Source organism: Uloborus diversus, chromosome 10 (genome assembly GCF_026930045.1).
Source record: "Uloborus diversus isolate 005 chromosome 10, Udiv.v.3.1, whole genome shotgun sequence".
NCBI classification, from domain to species: Eukaryota; Metazoa; Arthropoda; class Arachnida; order Araneae; family Uloboridae; genus Uloborus; species Uloborus diversus.
In genome coordinates, this window is record NC_072740.1 from 1,818,961 (window position 1) to 1,834,046 (window position 15,086).

At 33.2% G+C, this 15,086-nt stretch overlaps 1 protein-coding gene across 2 annotated transcripts in view; it reads right to left on the minus strand.

The window, feature by feature from the left end:
* LOC129231284 (X-ray repair cross-complementing protein 5-like) overlaps positions 1 to 15,086 on the minus strand; it is a 96,406-nt gene that overhangs the window by 26,588 nt on the left and 54,732 nt on the right. For both annotated transcript variants that reach the window (XM_054865571.1, XM_054865572.1), the window contains exons 7-12: positions 14,217 to 14,349; positions 9,904 to 10,016; positions 5,338 to 5,400; positions 844 to 981; positions 660 to 750; positions 511 to 568 (exon numbers count right to left, since the gene is read on the minus strand). In XM_054865571.1, coding sequence (XP_054721546.1) covers positions 511 to 568; positions 660 to 750; positions 844 to 981; positions 5,338 to 5,400; positions 9,904 to 10,016; positions 14,217 to 14,349 — 596 coding nt within the window. The remainder of the gene's footprint in view (positions 1 to 510; positions 569 to 659; positions 751 to 843; positions 982 to 5,337; positions 5,401 to 9,903; positions 10,017 to 14,216; positions 14,350 to 15,086) is intronic.

Consider the following 15,086-nt stretch of genomic DNA (forward strand, 5'->3'; position numbering starts at 1 on the left):
AATTTATAAGCCGTCGGAACATACACTGCAGCACACTATGAATGTTTTAAGCTATTCGTTAGCTCTTTCAAATAGTAATAAATCAAATGAAACAGAAAAAAGTTTGTCAGCTTAAATTTTGAAGATGCAGCCAGTTTAATACACTTCAACCTCATGAACATGAAACTCACAGGACCATGAAATTATTTTATGCTAACAGGATACCATCTTATTTGATAAATATATAAGTGGGCTAACTCACGGTACCAAATGAACATTTCGTGTTAAGCCTAATTTGATGCTACGGGATTTCACGTAATCAAACGTCATAAAGACGCAATTTAAAATAGAGTTGATAAATAGTTTATCATATAGGATATGTTAATGACAGCTACTATTCATTTTTTTAAAGCTAGTAATAACATTCACTAACAATGATAGAAGTTCTTAAAATAGGCACAAATGCCAAAAATATTCCTCAAAGTGAAGACTGATGATCAACTTAAGGTAAAAATACTAATTTTTACTCACTAAGTTGCAGTTAAATCCATTGCAGTAATAAGTTCATCAACAGCATTTAATTGCTCATCTGAAAATTATGCAAATACAAAGATAAACATCATTCAAAATGCCTGCGGAAAATCATAATAGAAATATAAATATTAATAAAACTACCGTACCTGATGGTAAGTTGTTTGGATTCCCATCTAATGGCGAAAAAACAAAATGTCGAAGATCTTCCATAAATGGCAGTGTTATAAATACAAGACACTGAAAACATATAAAAAATATATAACATAGAATATTAATTTCCTTTTCAACACATATCAAGTTTAAGCAAAATAAGGAGTATGTTTTATTTACTTCATAATGTTGCTTTATTTTAGGAGCCAAAAATCCAATCTTTGGAGCAGACCTAGCTGAATATACATATCGAACAACAGCAACCATTTTCGTATCATGAAGTGCATGAATAAAAGGAGCTAAAATTACACCTGCAAGCTGGTAAAATATAAAAAATATTTTATTATTTCATAATTTAAGAAATTAAAACTTTAGCATAAAAATAAAAACAAGTCAGATCAACAATAATTATTTTACAGTCAAAACCATAGCTGCGGAGTCGGAGTCAATCTCATTTTGGGGTAAACGAGTCGAAGTCGAATATCTAAGAATCGGAGTCAATCATTTGTCCTCCATGTATACATTTTTGCCAAAGCTACGAAGTCAGAGTCGAAGTCGGGGAGTCGGAGTCCGATTAATTGTCGGGCACAGGAATCGGAGTCAAGTGCCCCTAAATTCTCGGAGTCGAAGTCCGGTGTTTGGCGTCAAGAGCTATTTCAAACAAAATTTGTTTGAAGTAAATCCGCTTTCAAGTACGGAATCTACGTTGACTTTCAGTTTCGCCGTATGCGCTAATGTTAAGGGATTTGAACAGTTCAAAATTGAACGGAAAATTGTTCAACTCAAAAAGATATTTTAAATACAAGTTTTTCATCAAAAGTTTTTTCCTACAAAGTTTGTTTGCAGCAAATTTGCCTCACAGTTCGGAATTGCCTTGAATTTCCCCGTAGGCGCTAGCAAATGTTAAGTTTTTTTGAACTGTTCAAAATTGAACAAAAAATAGTTCAAATCAAAAAGTGAAATATGGGAATGAGGTGTCCTCGCCGAGATCTTTCGAACAAAAAAAAGTTTGTTCGAATCGGACTATTCATTCAAAAGTCATTGGGAGGACAGACAGTCAGACCGGCAGACATTTTCCCCCATCTCATTACCCTACTTTCCAATTTTTAATTTTTCAATATTTTTTTAATTACTTTATTTTTGACTTTTTTTTTTGTTTTTCGCGATATTTTTAAGATGCATTAAGCCTTCTTTCATGCTTTTTTTCTTCTTTTTCTGACTTTTACTGGGAAAGTAGGCTAAAAACGGGAATACAGGAAATATAGGACGATTTTGATGCTTTTCTTGAAAATATAGGAAATATAGGATATATAGGACTAGAAAAGTCAGACAAAACAACGTAAGTAGAAGCACAAATTTGTAAATTACAGCAGACACGTGTTTCGGCGTTACAGGGAACGCCTTTTTCAATGCAAAAAATAATGAGCTTATGGATGAAAAGACATCCGACAAAAGCCAAGAGCAGATAAGCATGCAGCTTAAAAGATAAAAACAGCGGATTAGCCAAACACCAATGACAAAGTTATAAACCGATCAGGAACCAATAGGAATGCGTGCAAAGGGCAGGAGCTTTCTCTCAGGTACAAACCCAGAAAGAAAGAATTCAATTGGACAAAGATTAAGCCGAAGCTTAAACAAAAAGAAAAGAAATTGTCAGTAACTGTGAACCGCAAGAAAGGAAAAGCAGAATGGAAAACCAAGAAATAAAATAAACCGAAACAAAAAATATTCAAAAAAGGAAAAATAAAGATAAATAGAAGAAAATTGAGGGGGGGGGGTGTCAATCAAGACAAAAAGGTAAAAATAAACAAAGGAAGATAGATAAAAATGAATGGGAAAAAAAAGAGGGGGGGGAATGGGGAAAAGGACAGTATTAAAGATATGGGAGCCAAATGTTAGAAAAATATGGAACTGCACTAAGATCGTTAACTAAGTTTGGCTCCCATATCTTTAATACTGTCCTTTTCCCCATTCCCCTCCCCTCTTTTTTCCCATTCATTTTTATCTATCTTCCTTTGTTTATTTTTACCTTTTTGTCTTGATTGACACCCCCCCCTCAATTTTCTTCTATTTATCTTTATTTTTCCTTTTTTGAATATTTTTTGTTTCGGTTTATTTTATTTCTTGGTTTTCCATTCTGCTTTTCCTTTCTTGCGGTTCACAGTTACTGACAATTTCTTTTCTTTTTGTTTAAGCTTCGGCTTAATCTTTGTCCAATTGAATTCTTTCTTTCTGGGTTCGTACCTGAGAGAAAGCTCCTGCCCTTTGCACGCATTCCTATTGGTTCCTGATCGGTTTATAACTTTGTCATTGGTGTTTGGCTAATCCGCTGTTTTTATCTTTTAAGCTGCATGCTTATCTGCTCTTGGCTTTTGTCGGATGTCTTTTCATCCATAAGCTCATTATTTTTTGCATTGAAAAAGGCGTTCCCTGTAACGCCGAAACACGTGTCTGCTGTAATTTACAAATTTGTGCTTCTACTCACGTTGTTTTGTCTGACTTTTCTATTCAGCACAAAGGTATTTATTTATCTTATATAGGACTACTTCGACCCCTGATTTAAAAAAAAAAACATTATTTAGCCCACTTTTGGGTTTTTTTTAAATTTTCTGAGAAGTTTTTTAAAAAATTAATTAATTTAAATACTTTCTCTGTTTAAAACCTCTTTTTTATTTTTTCTTCACCACAGACAATGGACACAAAAAATGAATTTTGAACTTTGTATTTCTTAACTCTTAACGGCATTAAAAAAAATACTTCAAAGATTTTAAATAAATGTATTTAACTTTTTTCTTCACTGGTCTATAAATAACTCAAATTATCTTGACTAAGTCCTGTTGCATCTGATTTTCTCAATATTTGTAGATTGTACAGAGGAAACTACTCTAGCTAAAAGGCTTTCATGTGAATTATTTTCTGCAAACCAACACATCACAAATCTCGAATAAACAAAATATATATTTTTTAGAAATTAACAGGTTTTTCAAACTCTCGACAGAAAACAGAGCAGGATGTACAGTATTTTCATTATCTTACGAAAAAGTTGAATATCTCTTACTCTATACACAGAAATAGAAAAACAGGCAACATAAAATTCAAAGAAATGTCTTGATTAAGCTGAAATTCAGTAAAAAGGGATTGAAAGTACTTGAGGTTCTACAGTAGTTTTGCATAACAAAATGAAATACAATAAAGTAAAATGAAAAAAAAAGGGTAACTAAAAATGAACAATAGATTTTATCACTCGAGAAGTAACTTTGCCTTAACTGTTGATAATAATGAAAACTAAAAAATCTGAAACTTCGCCATTCTTGGGTTTTGTCGTCTTTTATACTTTTCTTCAGAAAATGCTGAATTTTAACTAGTTTTTCAGCGTTTTTTACCCGAAGACAATTTTTGGATCAGGCCTTCACGTTTTGATATGCCAAGTATTAGGAGTGAATATCCTGAGTGGTATGAACTTTCATCTTAAGTTTTATCAGGACTATTCTATTTTTAGGCATTGCACTCAAGGTGGACTAGCGTTGACTAGTTCGTTAAGTTTGGGAATTGAACGATACTGTATTATATGTGTTCCTATAAATGTTCTTGTGGGGGGGGGGTTACTTTCCGTCAAAATGTTTGTGGGTTTAAAAGTAGCTTATTTACCCTTGCTGATATTACAAGTTTTAAGATATATTTATCGCTATTGAATAAAATTGTTTTTGACTGTTAAATGTGTTTTAATTCCATTTTTCCCTGAGCAGATCACTCCACAATTTCTGTTGGGCTTGCAACAACCCATTTTAGTTCCTCGAACTTCGAGTATTTCATTCACGGTAGAACGCAAATCCAACAAATACTGGATGGTTAATTATTGAGTACAGTTGTTTAGTTATCAGTAAGTCCTATCCAGTTTTTAGCTATGAGCATAGGTGGTATCATGAAAAAGAAGGGTTTACTGTCGATATCTGATATTTTGCCAGCTGAGTGGAATACTGAGTTTCTGAGTCTTTGTCTAATGACAAAGAGTTTGACGTTATCTACTGATGCAAACAGGGCATATAAGCTCAGTAACACAAAATGGGTGGGCCATAGATTTTGCATTAAGTTAGTAGAGTCCTACTATTAAGAAAATAGTTCCACAGTAGAGCTTTTTTTTAAATTATTTTCTTGGAAATGTTGTATGCATACTTTCCAACATCTACTGAAAAAAAATCTAGCAGATGATTCAGACACACAGCAATATCACATTCTTCACTGTATTTAGGGAAAAATAGAACTTTTTTACTATCCATCAAAGCAGAATTAAATGCAAGTCCCTTACATTGCATACACAATTGAGAGAAATGCTCAAAATGAAGGAACTTCCCGGAAAAACCAGTAGAGTAGGCAGGTATGTGTATGAAAACAAGGTATCTGATGCTAAGTTTAACAAATCCCACAAGCAAAGTACTTTCTATATGCCAGCAAAGTTTTAACTTTTACCTCTAAATAATATGTATGTACATAAAAATGCCACAAAAAAAAAAGCTGTTTAGTTTGTCTCCCACCTTTTTTTTACTTATCTTGAAATTGTTTAGCAGGTCCAGACAATCACTATTTTATGGTGGATTTACCCACCAGCATTAAACATTTACAACTGTAAACTTATTTCATACATTTCTTTACTAGCACAAAACATAGATGATTTACCTCTCTGTTTTTCTGTCCGTACACATACATAGTTTTGTCCCCAACATGATGAAATCTTTGAACCTGAAAAAAATGAATAATAAAACTCAGAATGAAAACCAAATAAATGATTTAGTTGCAACTATTTTTAAATTGTTACAAAAAATGAAGCAATCTGTTTAACAACCAATTGAATTGCATATTTTTGCTATCATTAGTAACTTTTATCAAAGGAATATAATACTAAGTTATTGCATTTTATAGAAGAATTACACATGTTGAGGTTATAAATAAAAACAAAATTATCCGAAAATCTCAGCAAGCATTTCTTGAACGTTAACAAGTTAATTGAAACAAAATACTTCTTGCAAGGTGGCAAACTAGCCTTGTTACTAAAAATTTCACACAAAATTCTACAGTTAGATTTTAGCCGCATCAACAAAAGAGTTTCTAAAAATGCTTCTAGGTATCCAGAGTTCCAAATAAAAACACACAACACTGTTATAGTTGTGCTTACAAATACATTTTTTCTGCTGTTTTGGGGGCAATATACATTTTTTGGAAAATGCAGATGTTAACTTCTTTGGTATAAGCAAAGGAATCTAAACAAAACTGCTCTATTTTGAAAAGAGTCGAATGAAACTAGCATATTTTATATAATTATTCTAGGTCTCTTAGAAAATTATCTGAAGTTATTTTATTTACTTATTTTTGTGAAAACATGATAGACAATTACCAAACACTCTTACATGAACTGACATTGAACCTCTGAACACATGAAGAATTTTTTTCCAGTCTGTCTACAGCATCAGTCACTGGCAAACAGCAATTAACTAAAGAAGTAGGTCGCCTTTTTTTTTTTTTTAATTTCAAGGACAATGAGGGAACAACTAGAGCAATGCTAATGCATCTTATTTTGTCAGAAACTGTGTGATGGTCAAGAGGAAAGCATTCGGAAGAGGCTGACAGCTTTCGATGATGATTTTCTGGCACTTTTTTCTCACGTGATTTAGCTTTCTTTGCTGAAAAAAGACTCCTGTGGTTTAACAGACTTCGTACTCTACTGATATAGCCACCCAGGACTTCTGGCTGTTTCCTGAACTCAAGAGGCAATTGAAAGGAACAAAAATTCAAACAGGGGAGGACATTATGGTTGCAACAACAGTCGAGCTCTTCTATCAATGGATAACTAATAGAAGAGCAGAGTCACAAGGTGACTACTTTAAAGAGGATTAGAATTACTACCCTCCAGATTTGTCCAATAAATGAATACTTTTCTGTATATATAACAGATCTTTCACATGTACATCTCTTAAAAATACCTTGATGAAAACCAATTGCTATGGTTGCTTCATAAACCTCAAAGTGTATTAAAATAATGTTGGTCCAATAGTCTGAATGCAGTAAAGTTTAATTCTTAAGCTGTAAAATAATGGTCTTTAATATAAAATTTTGAAGCCCATTATGAAAATTTTAAATACCTTAAAAGAATCTGGAATTGATGTCAATTGGCATCTTGTTTACCAAACACACATGATGGCTAAGTCTCACCTCTTCTCTCCCCCCCCCCCCGTTCCCAAGAGTGAAAGGAAATTTAAAAAATAAGTCTTTTAATCATGTTTAAAGCTTTTGAATAAGAACTAAAGCCTTCTAGAAAACATTTAGTTTTTTGTTTTCTCAAAGCAAATAAGGATCCTGCCTTAAAAAGAAATTAAATACAGACTTATAGAGGTTTATTTCAGTGTGTGGGGAGGGAGGGGATTCAAAGGAAATTTTTCCATCTCAATTTAAAAATGAATCTAATGTATATACAATTTGATGCTAAATTATTTATTTATTCAACATCATACAGGGTGTTTCTGAACTCTTGGGCAAAACTTTAAGAGGTGATAGTATATATCACAGGACAAACAATATAAAGGTTAAAATAAGGGTCCCAAACGCCTTCCGAAGGAAATAGGCACCATTAAAGTTTAGGGTCCAAAATTTCAAATGATCATAAAAAACGGAAAAATTGGTTGATTCGTTTGCGGTTTTCGTTAAAATTATTCTTTTAACCAGTATTTTTTTTAAATAAATTTTGAAGAAGTAGTTTAAAAAATGCTGATAGAGGGCGCTTTAGACTTTGGAGTAATGAACAATTATTTTTTACTGCTATTTTTGAATCTCATTAGTTTTCTAATGCTTGGATTTAAACTTAAATTTTCAACTTAAAATCAGAATCATTGGGAGTGATTATGTTGCGCAAACAAAAAAAAATGTATGCATCAAGAATTAATTGAGATGCAACCAACAAACTCTGCAGGAATGTAGTTTGGTATGAAATAATTTAAATTACTTCGCCAGTGAGGAAAGGTTAAGCGTGCAATGTGCATACAGGATATGCAGATAGGTATGATTGAAAGTGGGTAAGTTTGTGTCAAAGGGCACCTCAAACGAAACTATAGAGTTGTAAGGACGCTATTGTAACAAAGACATCTTTTTAGAGGTATACGAGCTATTGTTGGACTTTTTAAAAGGACATACAGTAGGTCTCAGAGAAGCAGGTTAGTTTAGCGAGCGTATCTGCCATCACCTCGGTCGGAGCGATATGCTAGTAGCTTAGTGTAGGTGAAAATAAATGAGTTACTCCATTGCGGTCAGTTAAAACATTCTAGAAACAGAAATAAGCGCGAAGATCGCACATCATAAGAATGGACACTACCATATCAACAAGGTCGCTAACATAGTTCCATGCCGTCAACCCCTTCCAAAAAACTGATCGTATGAAGAAAAACAATCTGGAGTCGACTGGAAGATTCTGGTATCCCGAACTGCTGTTTATTGAGATAGATTGGATTTCGCTGCACTTGATTAGTCGAGTTGTGACAGACAGAAGATGCGTTACCTTCAACAATAAATCCTGATTTAGTTCCAGTGGTCATAAGTAACCTATTTCACTCCATACCACAACGTGTTTTGTCTTGTATAGCTGTTAGAGGAGGCTATACTACTTCCGGTTTTGTAACCTTTATAGTGTCATAACTTCTTAATAAAACAATCTTTTGTTCTGAATTTATAATCATTTCCATATCTTCTAATGGAGTACATGCATTTTAAGTTTCCTTAAGATCGTTCGTTTCCTTCCGGGTGAATGTTTTTTTTTTGTGTGACAGAGTGTATTTCAACTTCTGAACACAGTTCAATTTGTGCAACTTAATCACTCTCAATGATTCTGGTTTTAAGCTGAAAATTTAAGTTTAAGTCCAAGCATTAGAAAACATTTAATGAGATTTAAAAATAACAGTAAAAAATAGTTGTTCATTACTCCCAAGTCTAAAGCGCCCTCCATTGGCATTTTTAAAACTACATCTTCAAAATTTATTTTCAAGAAAATTCTGATAAAAGAATAATTTTATCAAAAACCTCAAACAAATTGACCAATTTTTCCATTATTTATGATCAATTGAAATTTTAGACCCTAAATTTTAATGCCACCTATTTCCTTTAGAAGAGGTTTGGAACCCTTATTTTTACCATTATATTGTTTGACCTGATATATACTATCACCCCTTAAAGTTTAGCCAAAGAGTTCAGAAACACCCTGTATTCGAGGGTAGATCAAATATAAAACTAAATTTGGGTATATCAAATATAAAACAAAATTTGACTTAATGCTGTTGTTAGTTATAAATCTGGGGTGGAACTTTGCCAATTTGGGGATGTCTGAAGAAGGGTTTTTGAGTTTGTACACACTTTGGAGATCTGGGCTGCTTCAGTAAGCCATGAATGAGCAAGAATTCCACACCACTGTTGGGCAATGCATAATTAATTAAATTTCTCACAAAAGAAGGCACCCAACCCTTTGAAATTTGGAGACAGCTTCATGCACAGTTTGCAGAAGAAATACTTTGCACACTCAAGCGTATGAGTAGGATTATAAATACATGGCAGAAAGAGAAGCTGCAAAAAATGAACCTGATGGAAAGAGACCACCGAGAAGAATCACTGTGGACAACATTGTTGCCATTTGTGACATTATTGATGAAGAACAACTAATGCAGGCTATTAATGTCGCCTTTTGGATAAAGCCGAAGTTGCATATTGCAGCAGACAAGGATGCCAAGTGATAAGTAATGTGATTTTTCTCTATGAAAATGCAAAGCCACATACTGCGCTTTAAAGTGAGAAATTTTTTAGAAATTTCATTGGACACCTCTGAAACCCCTCGGTACAGTCCAGATTTATCGCCTTGTGACTGCCATTTGCTTCTAACACTTAAAAAAGACCTAGGAGGACAAAAAAAATAATGATGATGCAATTGCATTGAGGAGTTCGTGTGCAATTCGCTCTTCACATGTACCTCTTCTTTCTATCACGACAGCATCAAAAACTAGGCAATTTTATAGGGAAAATGTGTATCAGAGAAAAGACAATACGTAGAAAAAAGATAGCTGGTGTAAAAATCTTTTGGTTGATACAAACAATTTTTTAAAAGAAATTCCAGTTTATATTTGATTAACCCTCGTATTATTAATAAATAATTTTAAAGTACTTCAGTTTTCAACTCAATTTTTTTCCAAATAAAAACCGCATGATATACTTTACGTTTTCAGCTTTTGTGAACCCAAGTACTTTCATGCCTTTTTCTCCAGACTGGTACTCCATATTCATTTTATCTTCTTCTGTGTATGGTACTAAAGTAGTACCATACCTGTAAGCTAAAAAAAACGCAATTATAACAATGAAACAAATTATGGTAGAAAAAAAAAATCAGAATTTGATTCACATTTAATAAGTAACGATTTCAACGTATGCTACAGTGCAGTTAACTGAATTATGCATCCATTTTTTGGAACAAGTGAATATGGCAAGTGTAACTCAGTTGAAAAAATCTGATTAAAATTATCAGTTCAGTTTGGAGACTTAATTACTGAATTATGATTATTTCTAAAGTTGCAACTACAAACTGCCAGGCAGTTTAAATTGAAATTTGGTGTGGAGGAAGAAAAACATAATTCAGGTTTTATTGTCTGTTAGAAAAAGGAAAAAAAAAAACAGAATTCCAGATTTCTCATCTTGTTTTCAACTTTTCAAAATTTACAACTATTTTTGGCTTCTGAGTTTGGTGATCAAGTATTTCAATACATTAAAATTTATGTGCTGTGCATTTTAACACTTTCTTAGACACTCATTATTTGTTTGTTCATTCATTTTATTGCAGCTCCGAGCTATAATTGGCCAGGCATGAAAGGAGATTAAAATATCCATGGACTCCATGTTATCTTAATTAAAGGTTTATTAAGGTATCAAAAAAAGCAATTCAGAATTGTTCCTTTGAGATTGGCTAACTGTAACCCTCTAACTGCCTAACAAATGAAACTTGCAACTGAAAGTACAGGTTGTGAAGGTGGTAGGTAGATGTATTATGTATTCTAGAGGACGACCACATGCAAAATATGGATTTGCTTTTATGGTTTTCACTCTTTGGCTATGTTTATTGCTTTTATGTTGATGATTTGGACCGCTACTGACAAGATGGACATGTATTTACTTTTTGCCAGGAACTTTACAAGTGCTCTTTCTTGGTAGTGGAGTGATCCATTGGAGTCTTTGCTACACTTATCCATTTGGATGTAGCAAAGCAGAAGAAACCCCCACTCACATAGATTTTTTTCCTTTAATTGAATATTTCCCAAAATCTAGTGTATTAAACCCACACTGGACACATTCAACTTTTTCTTTTCAAAATTTGGTTGCCTATGCAAAGTATGCATTCTTTGCATTTTGTAGTGTGTCAGCCTGATTACAATTTTATATTGCTTTGTTGATCTGGTATTTGTTACTTTGAGATTTTCAATGCTGATGAGTTTGATCTTAAAGCAGCCTTCTCTTTGTATTTGACTTTTTTAATTCATCTCCTCCTTTTTTCTTTTTTAAGTGTACTTTTTCTAGAATTTGTTTCTTTCCATTATTATACTTTGTTTTGTTAATTGCTGCTTTGCACATTTTTAAGATAAAGCACCTTTATATGTCATTTTTTTTTTTTTTGCTTTAATTACATTCCTTTTTTTTTCATTTTTTGTTGGCTTAAAAATTGCTTACTTCCAGCATATATATATATATATATATATATACTAGCCACCTTCAGCGACCAGCTGGCTCGTCTTTTTATGCTTAGTGTGGTCCCTGAATGGCAATACTACAGGTTAAAATACCAGACTGACAAACAAATTTACAGTCAGTGTGTTTGGAATAAACAGGAGCGTGCTTCCGCTGTCATAGGAAATCGCTCCCCTGTAGGTATAGGTCCAGTGAGTCTAGGCTGCAGACAGTTTGGTTGCAGGCTCCTTCTGACCAAACACAACCATCACTAGCATCAAGGCAGAATCTGCGTTCATCAGAAAACACCACGGGTCTCTACTCCGTCTTCCAATGAGCTCTGGCTTGCAAATGACACTATCTTGGCGTCAGTGGAATACACACTACAGGGCACCCAGCTGAAAACTGCCCATGAAGTACCCAATTTCTGACAGTTGATCGAGTCACTGTGGTGCCAACTACAGCTCAAATTTCTGCTGGGAATGCAATATGGTGTGCCACAACCGTAAACCGAATGTGCCGTTCTTCTCTCTCAGTAAAGGTCATGTGGCCGCCCAGAACCTGATCTTCTTGAGGCAATACCATCCCTGGACCATTCCTCCTAATGATCATGTACAGTAGATACATTCTGGGAAAGTCTTTATGCATTATCGCAGAAAGAAAATTGTCTCAATCGAATTCGGTGAGCTGATGATAATGGCTTTTTCATCTTCTTAAACGTATTCTTGTCAAACATCAACTTAATATACGTCTAATTTCTTAGAAAAATAACAATCAAGAACTCTACAGTACGCATTTAAAGAAACCATATTGTAAAAACTATCAGTGCGGCTACTGTCAACACCACAGTACATAAGGAGCATGAAATTTTAAGCAATGTCTTTTTCAGATGTATAAACATGCCTATTAAATTTGGTTTGTCGTGCACAAGTCTTTCTTGGTGTTGGGATTTTTCTCTCGCCAGTGTATATACAGAGAGAAATTGAAACTAACAAAAAATCAATATAAACAAGGCGCAAAACGCAGTGCTTAGACTTACAGTGGGTGGTCAAATTATTAGGAATACTTCTCAAATTCTCTATTTTCATGTTTAGGCTCACTTTTTGAAGAAATAAATCACAAATTACAATTTTTTTTATTCTGAATTGCTGCTGTTATCATTATTGTAGTTTTTTAGAAGTGGCAACACAACCAGTCTGGGTCATTTTACAAATATTTGATGTTATTCCAGTTTTAGTCTCTAATTATAAAAAACTGCTGTTGTCATGAGGTTATGTTAAGTATTTGAGAAGTATTTCTTCAAAAGTTTTGGTGTCTATAGTTCATATGTAATTAATGCTTATTAATAAAGCAATGTTACAACAGTTTGAGATTAAATTTCAATATTTGATTTATATTGTTGCTTGATATTGTCAAAACTGTTTTTTTAAGAATGGGCAGAGCTTCAAACATGTCTCCTAGAAAATATAGGGAAATACAAGCATTGCTACTTCCTTCCACACCTACCCAGAGAGTTATTGCAAGTATAACAAGTATTTTAAGGTCACTAGTTGGACATATCAAAATTGAAATTGTCCAAAACATGCCACTGGAAGTGGATCACTTAGGAAAATGAGGCAGAAAACACATCATCAATGCTCGTACCCCAGCCACAGATATTGATATTTATCTCAAAAATCGCAAAAGGAGTGTAGTCTCTTATTTATGAATGAACAGGGCATTGAAGTTACCACTACTGTCCAGAGGTGATTGGTCGAAGAGTAAAAAAAACATGCCACACCAAGGCTGTGAAAAAGAGAAAACAACCCAAAAAACGTCTGATGAGGACTGGAATCGTATAAGTGCTATTAGTAAATAGTGCTATTAACAGATAATGTTATTGGTTTGATTAGCTTAATGTTTTATAGGTATGCTTCTCCGACGACTACTTTTAGCATTTTGGTTGAAAAAAGCTCCTTTTATCAGTACCCTCAGGCCACGTGTGACGCCACCTGGGGGAGCTACTCCATCCAGAGTGTTTTTTTAGAGAGAGTTAAATATGTCCAAAAAAGCACATATCCCTGATTCTACAGCCAGCACAAGGAGCAGTGATGTGTTTTCTGTCACATTTGTCTATGCGATCTGTTTTCAGGGATTAGTTTTGCTCAATTTTTAGTTTTTGATGCATGCAACTACTGACTTAAAAATATCTGTTAAATTGGCATTAGCTTTCTAGAAATGTAAGGAAAGGAGTAGTAATGCTATTTCCCAACATTTTCTAGGGGACGTGTCTGAAGCTTTGCCCATTCTTAAAAACACAGTTTTGACAATATCAAACAATAATATAAATAAAATATTGAAATTTAATCACAAAATGTAGCAATATTGCCTTATTAATAAATCTTACTTATGTATTAACTATAGCGGACACCAAAACTTACAAAGAATTAATACTGGAATGCTCAATATAACCTCACGACAACACAGCAGTTTTTTCTCACTACAGACTAAAACTGGAATAAACTCAAATATTTGTAAACTTACACAGTCCGGTATTTCTGGTATTCATTTGGTTTTAGAAGTGGTAACTAGCCACTTCTAAAAAACAATAATCATGATACCAGCTGCTATGCAAAATTTTTAAAAAATGTGGTTCCTGATTTATTTCTGAAAAAGAATGAGTGTAAACTTGAAAATACGAGAATATTAGAGTAGTGTCCTTAATAATTTGACCATGCACTGCATATCAAATATTTTATTTATATATATATATATATATATATATATATATATATATATATATATATATATATATATATATATAAACATATATTACTTACCTGGGATAATACCTTCTTTTGGAACTTCAGCTTGTGCATCATCATTTATGAAATATGAAGTGCCTCTTTCTAACTTTGCATTCAGTTTATGGGCATATGCATTTTTCCATGATTTGGGCTTGAACTCATTAACCTAGAACATTTTGAAATGTCATTTCCTTCAGTAGATTTCATTAGTTCATACAAAAGTAAGACTGGATTTCACAAGCTAAATAACATACATATGTTATGGGATCAGTAAGAAACAATTTTGAAACTAGTTATTGTGGTGGTCCCAGAAACAAGTTTTCTAGGCATAAAATTGAAAAATCTAGACTCAGTTTCCACAAATGTTTAAAAGAAAGAGTCCCCAAAATGGAAAAACAAGTGTCTCATGCGCTGAACTGTGATTTATTAATAGGGCATCAGTAACTTTATTGGAATTTGCACTTTTAAGTATTTTGAAATATATATTCTAAAACACGTGGCTTGGTACTAAAATACCAGTCAGTTTTAAAATAAGCATAGTACAAGACACGAAAAATTTTGCATTTTCTCAAAAAGGCATGAGTTGCAGACTGATGCTGTTTTAACAAAAATGGGATCAATAGCCTCATGAATGATTAAACTAAATGATTTAACATAGCAGCCAGCGTGTAAATTTTGTTGTGAAGAATAATTTAATTAATCAAGACTTTTTCTTTTAAAAATTAGTCATCCATGTACACCAAAAATACTTTGTTTCTGATGATACTCAGAATACTTGGAAGGGGGGGGGGAATGATAGCATCAGCAACTGCTCTTATAATTTTATTTCAATATGATGCTATCTCTCTTTTAGAAGTTTTCATTAAAGAGTTTCCAATAATGAACTGTTTAATTAAGAATATT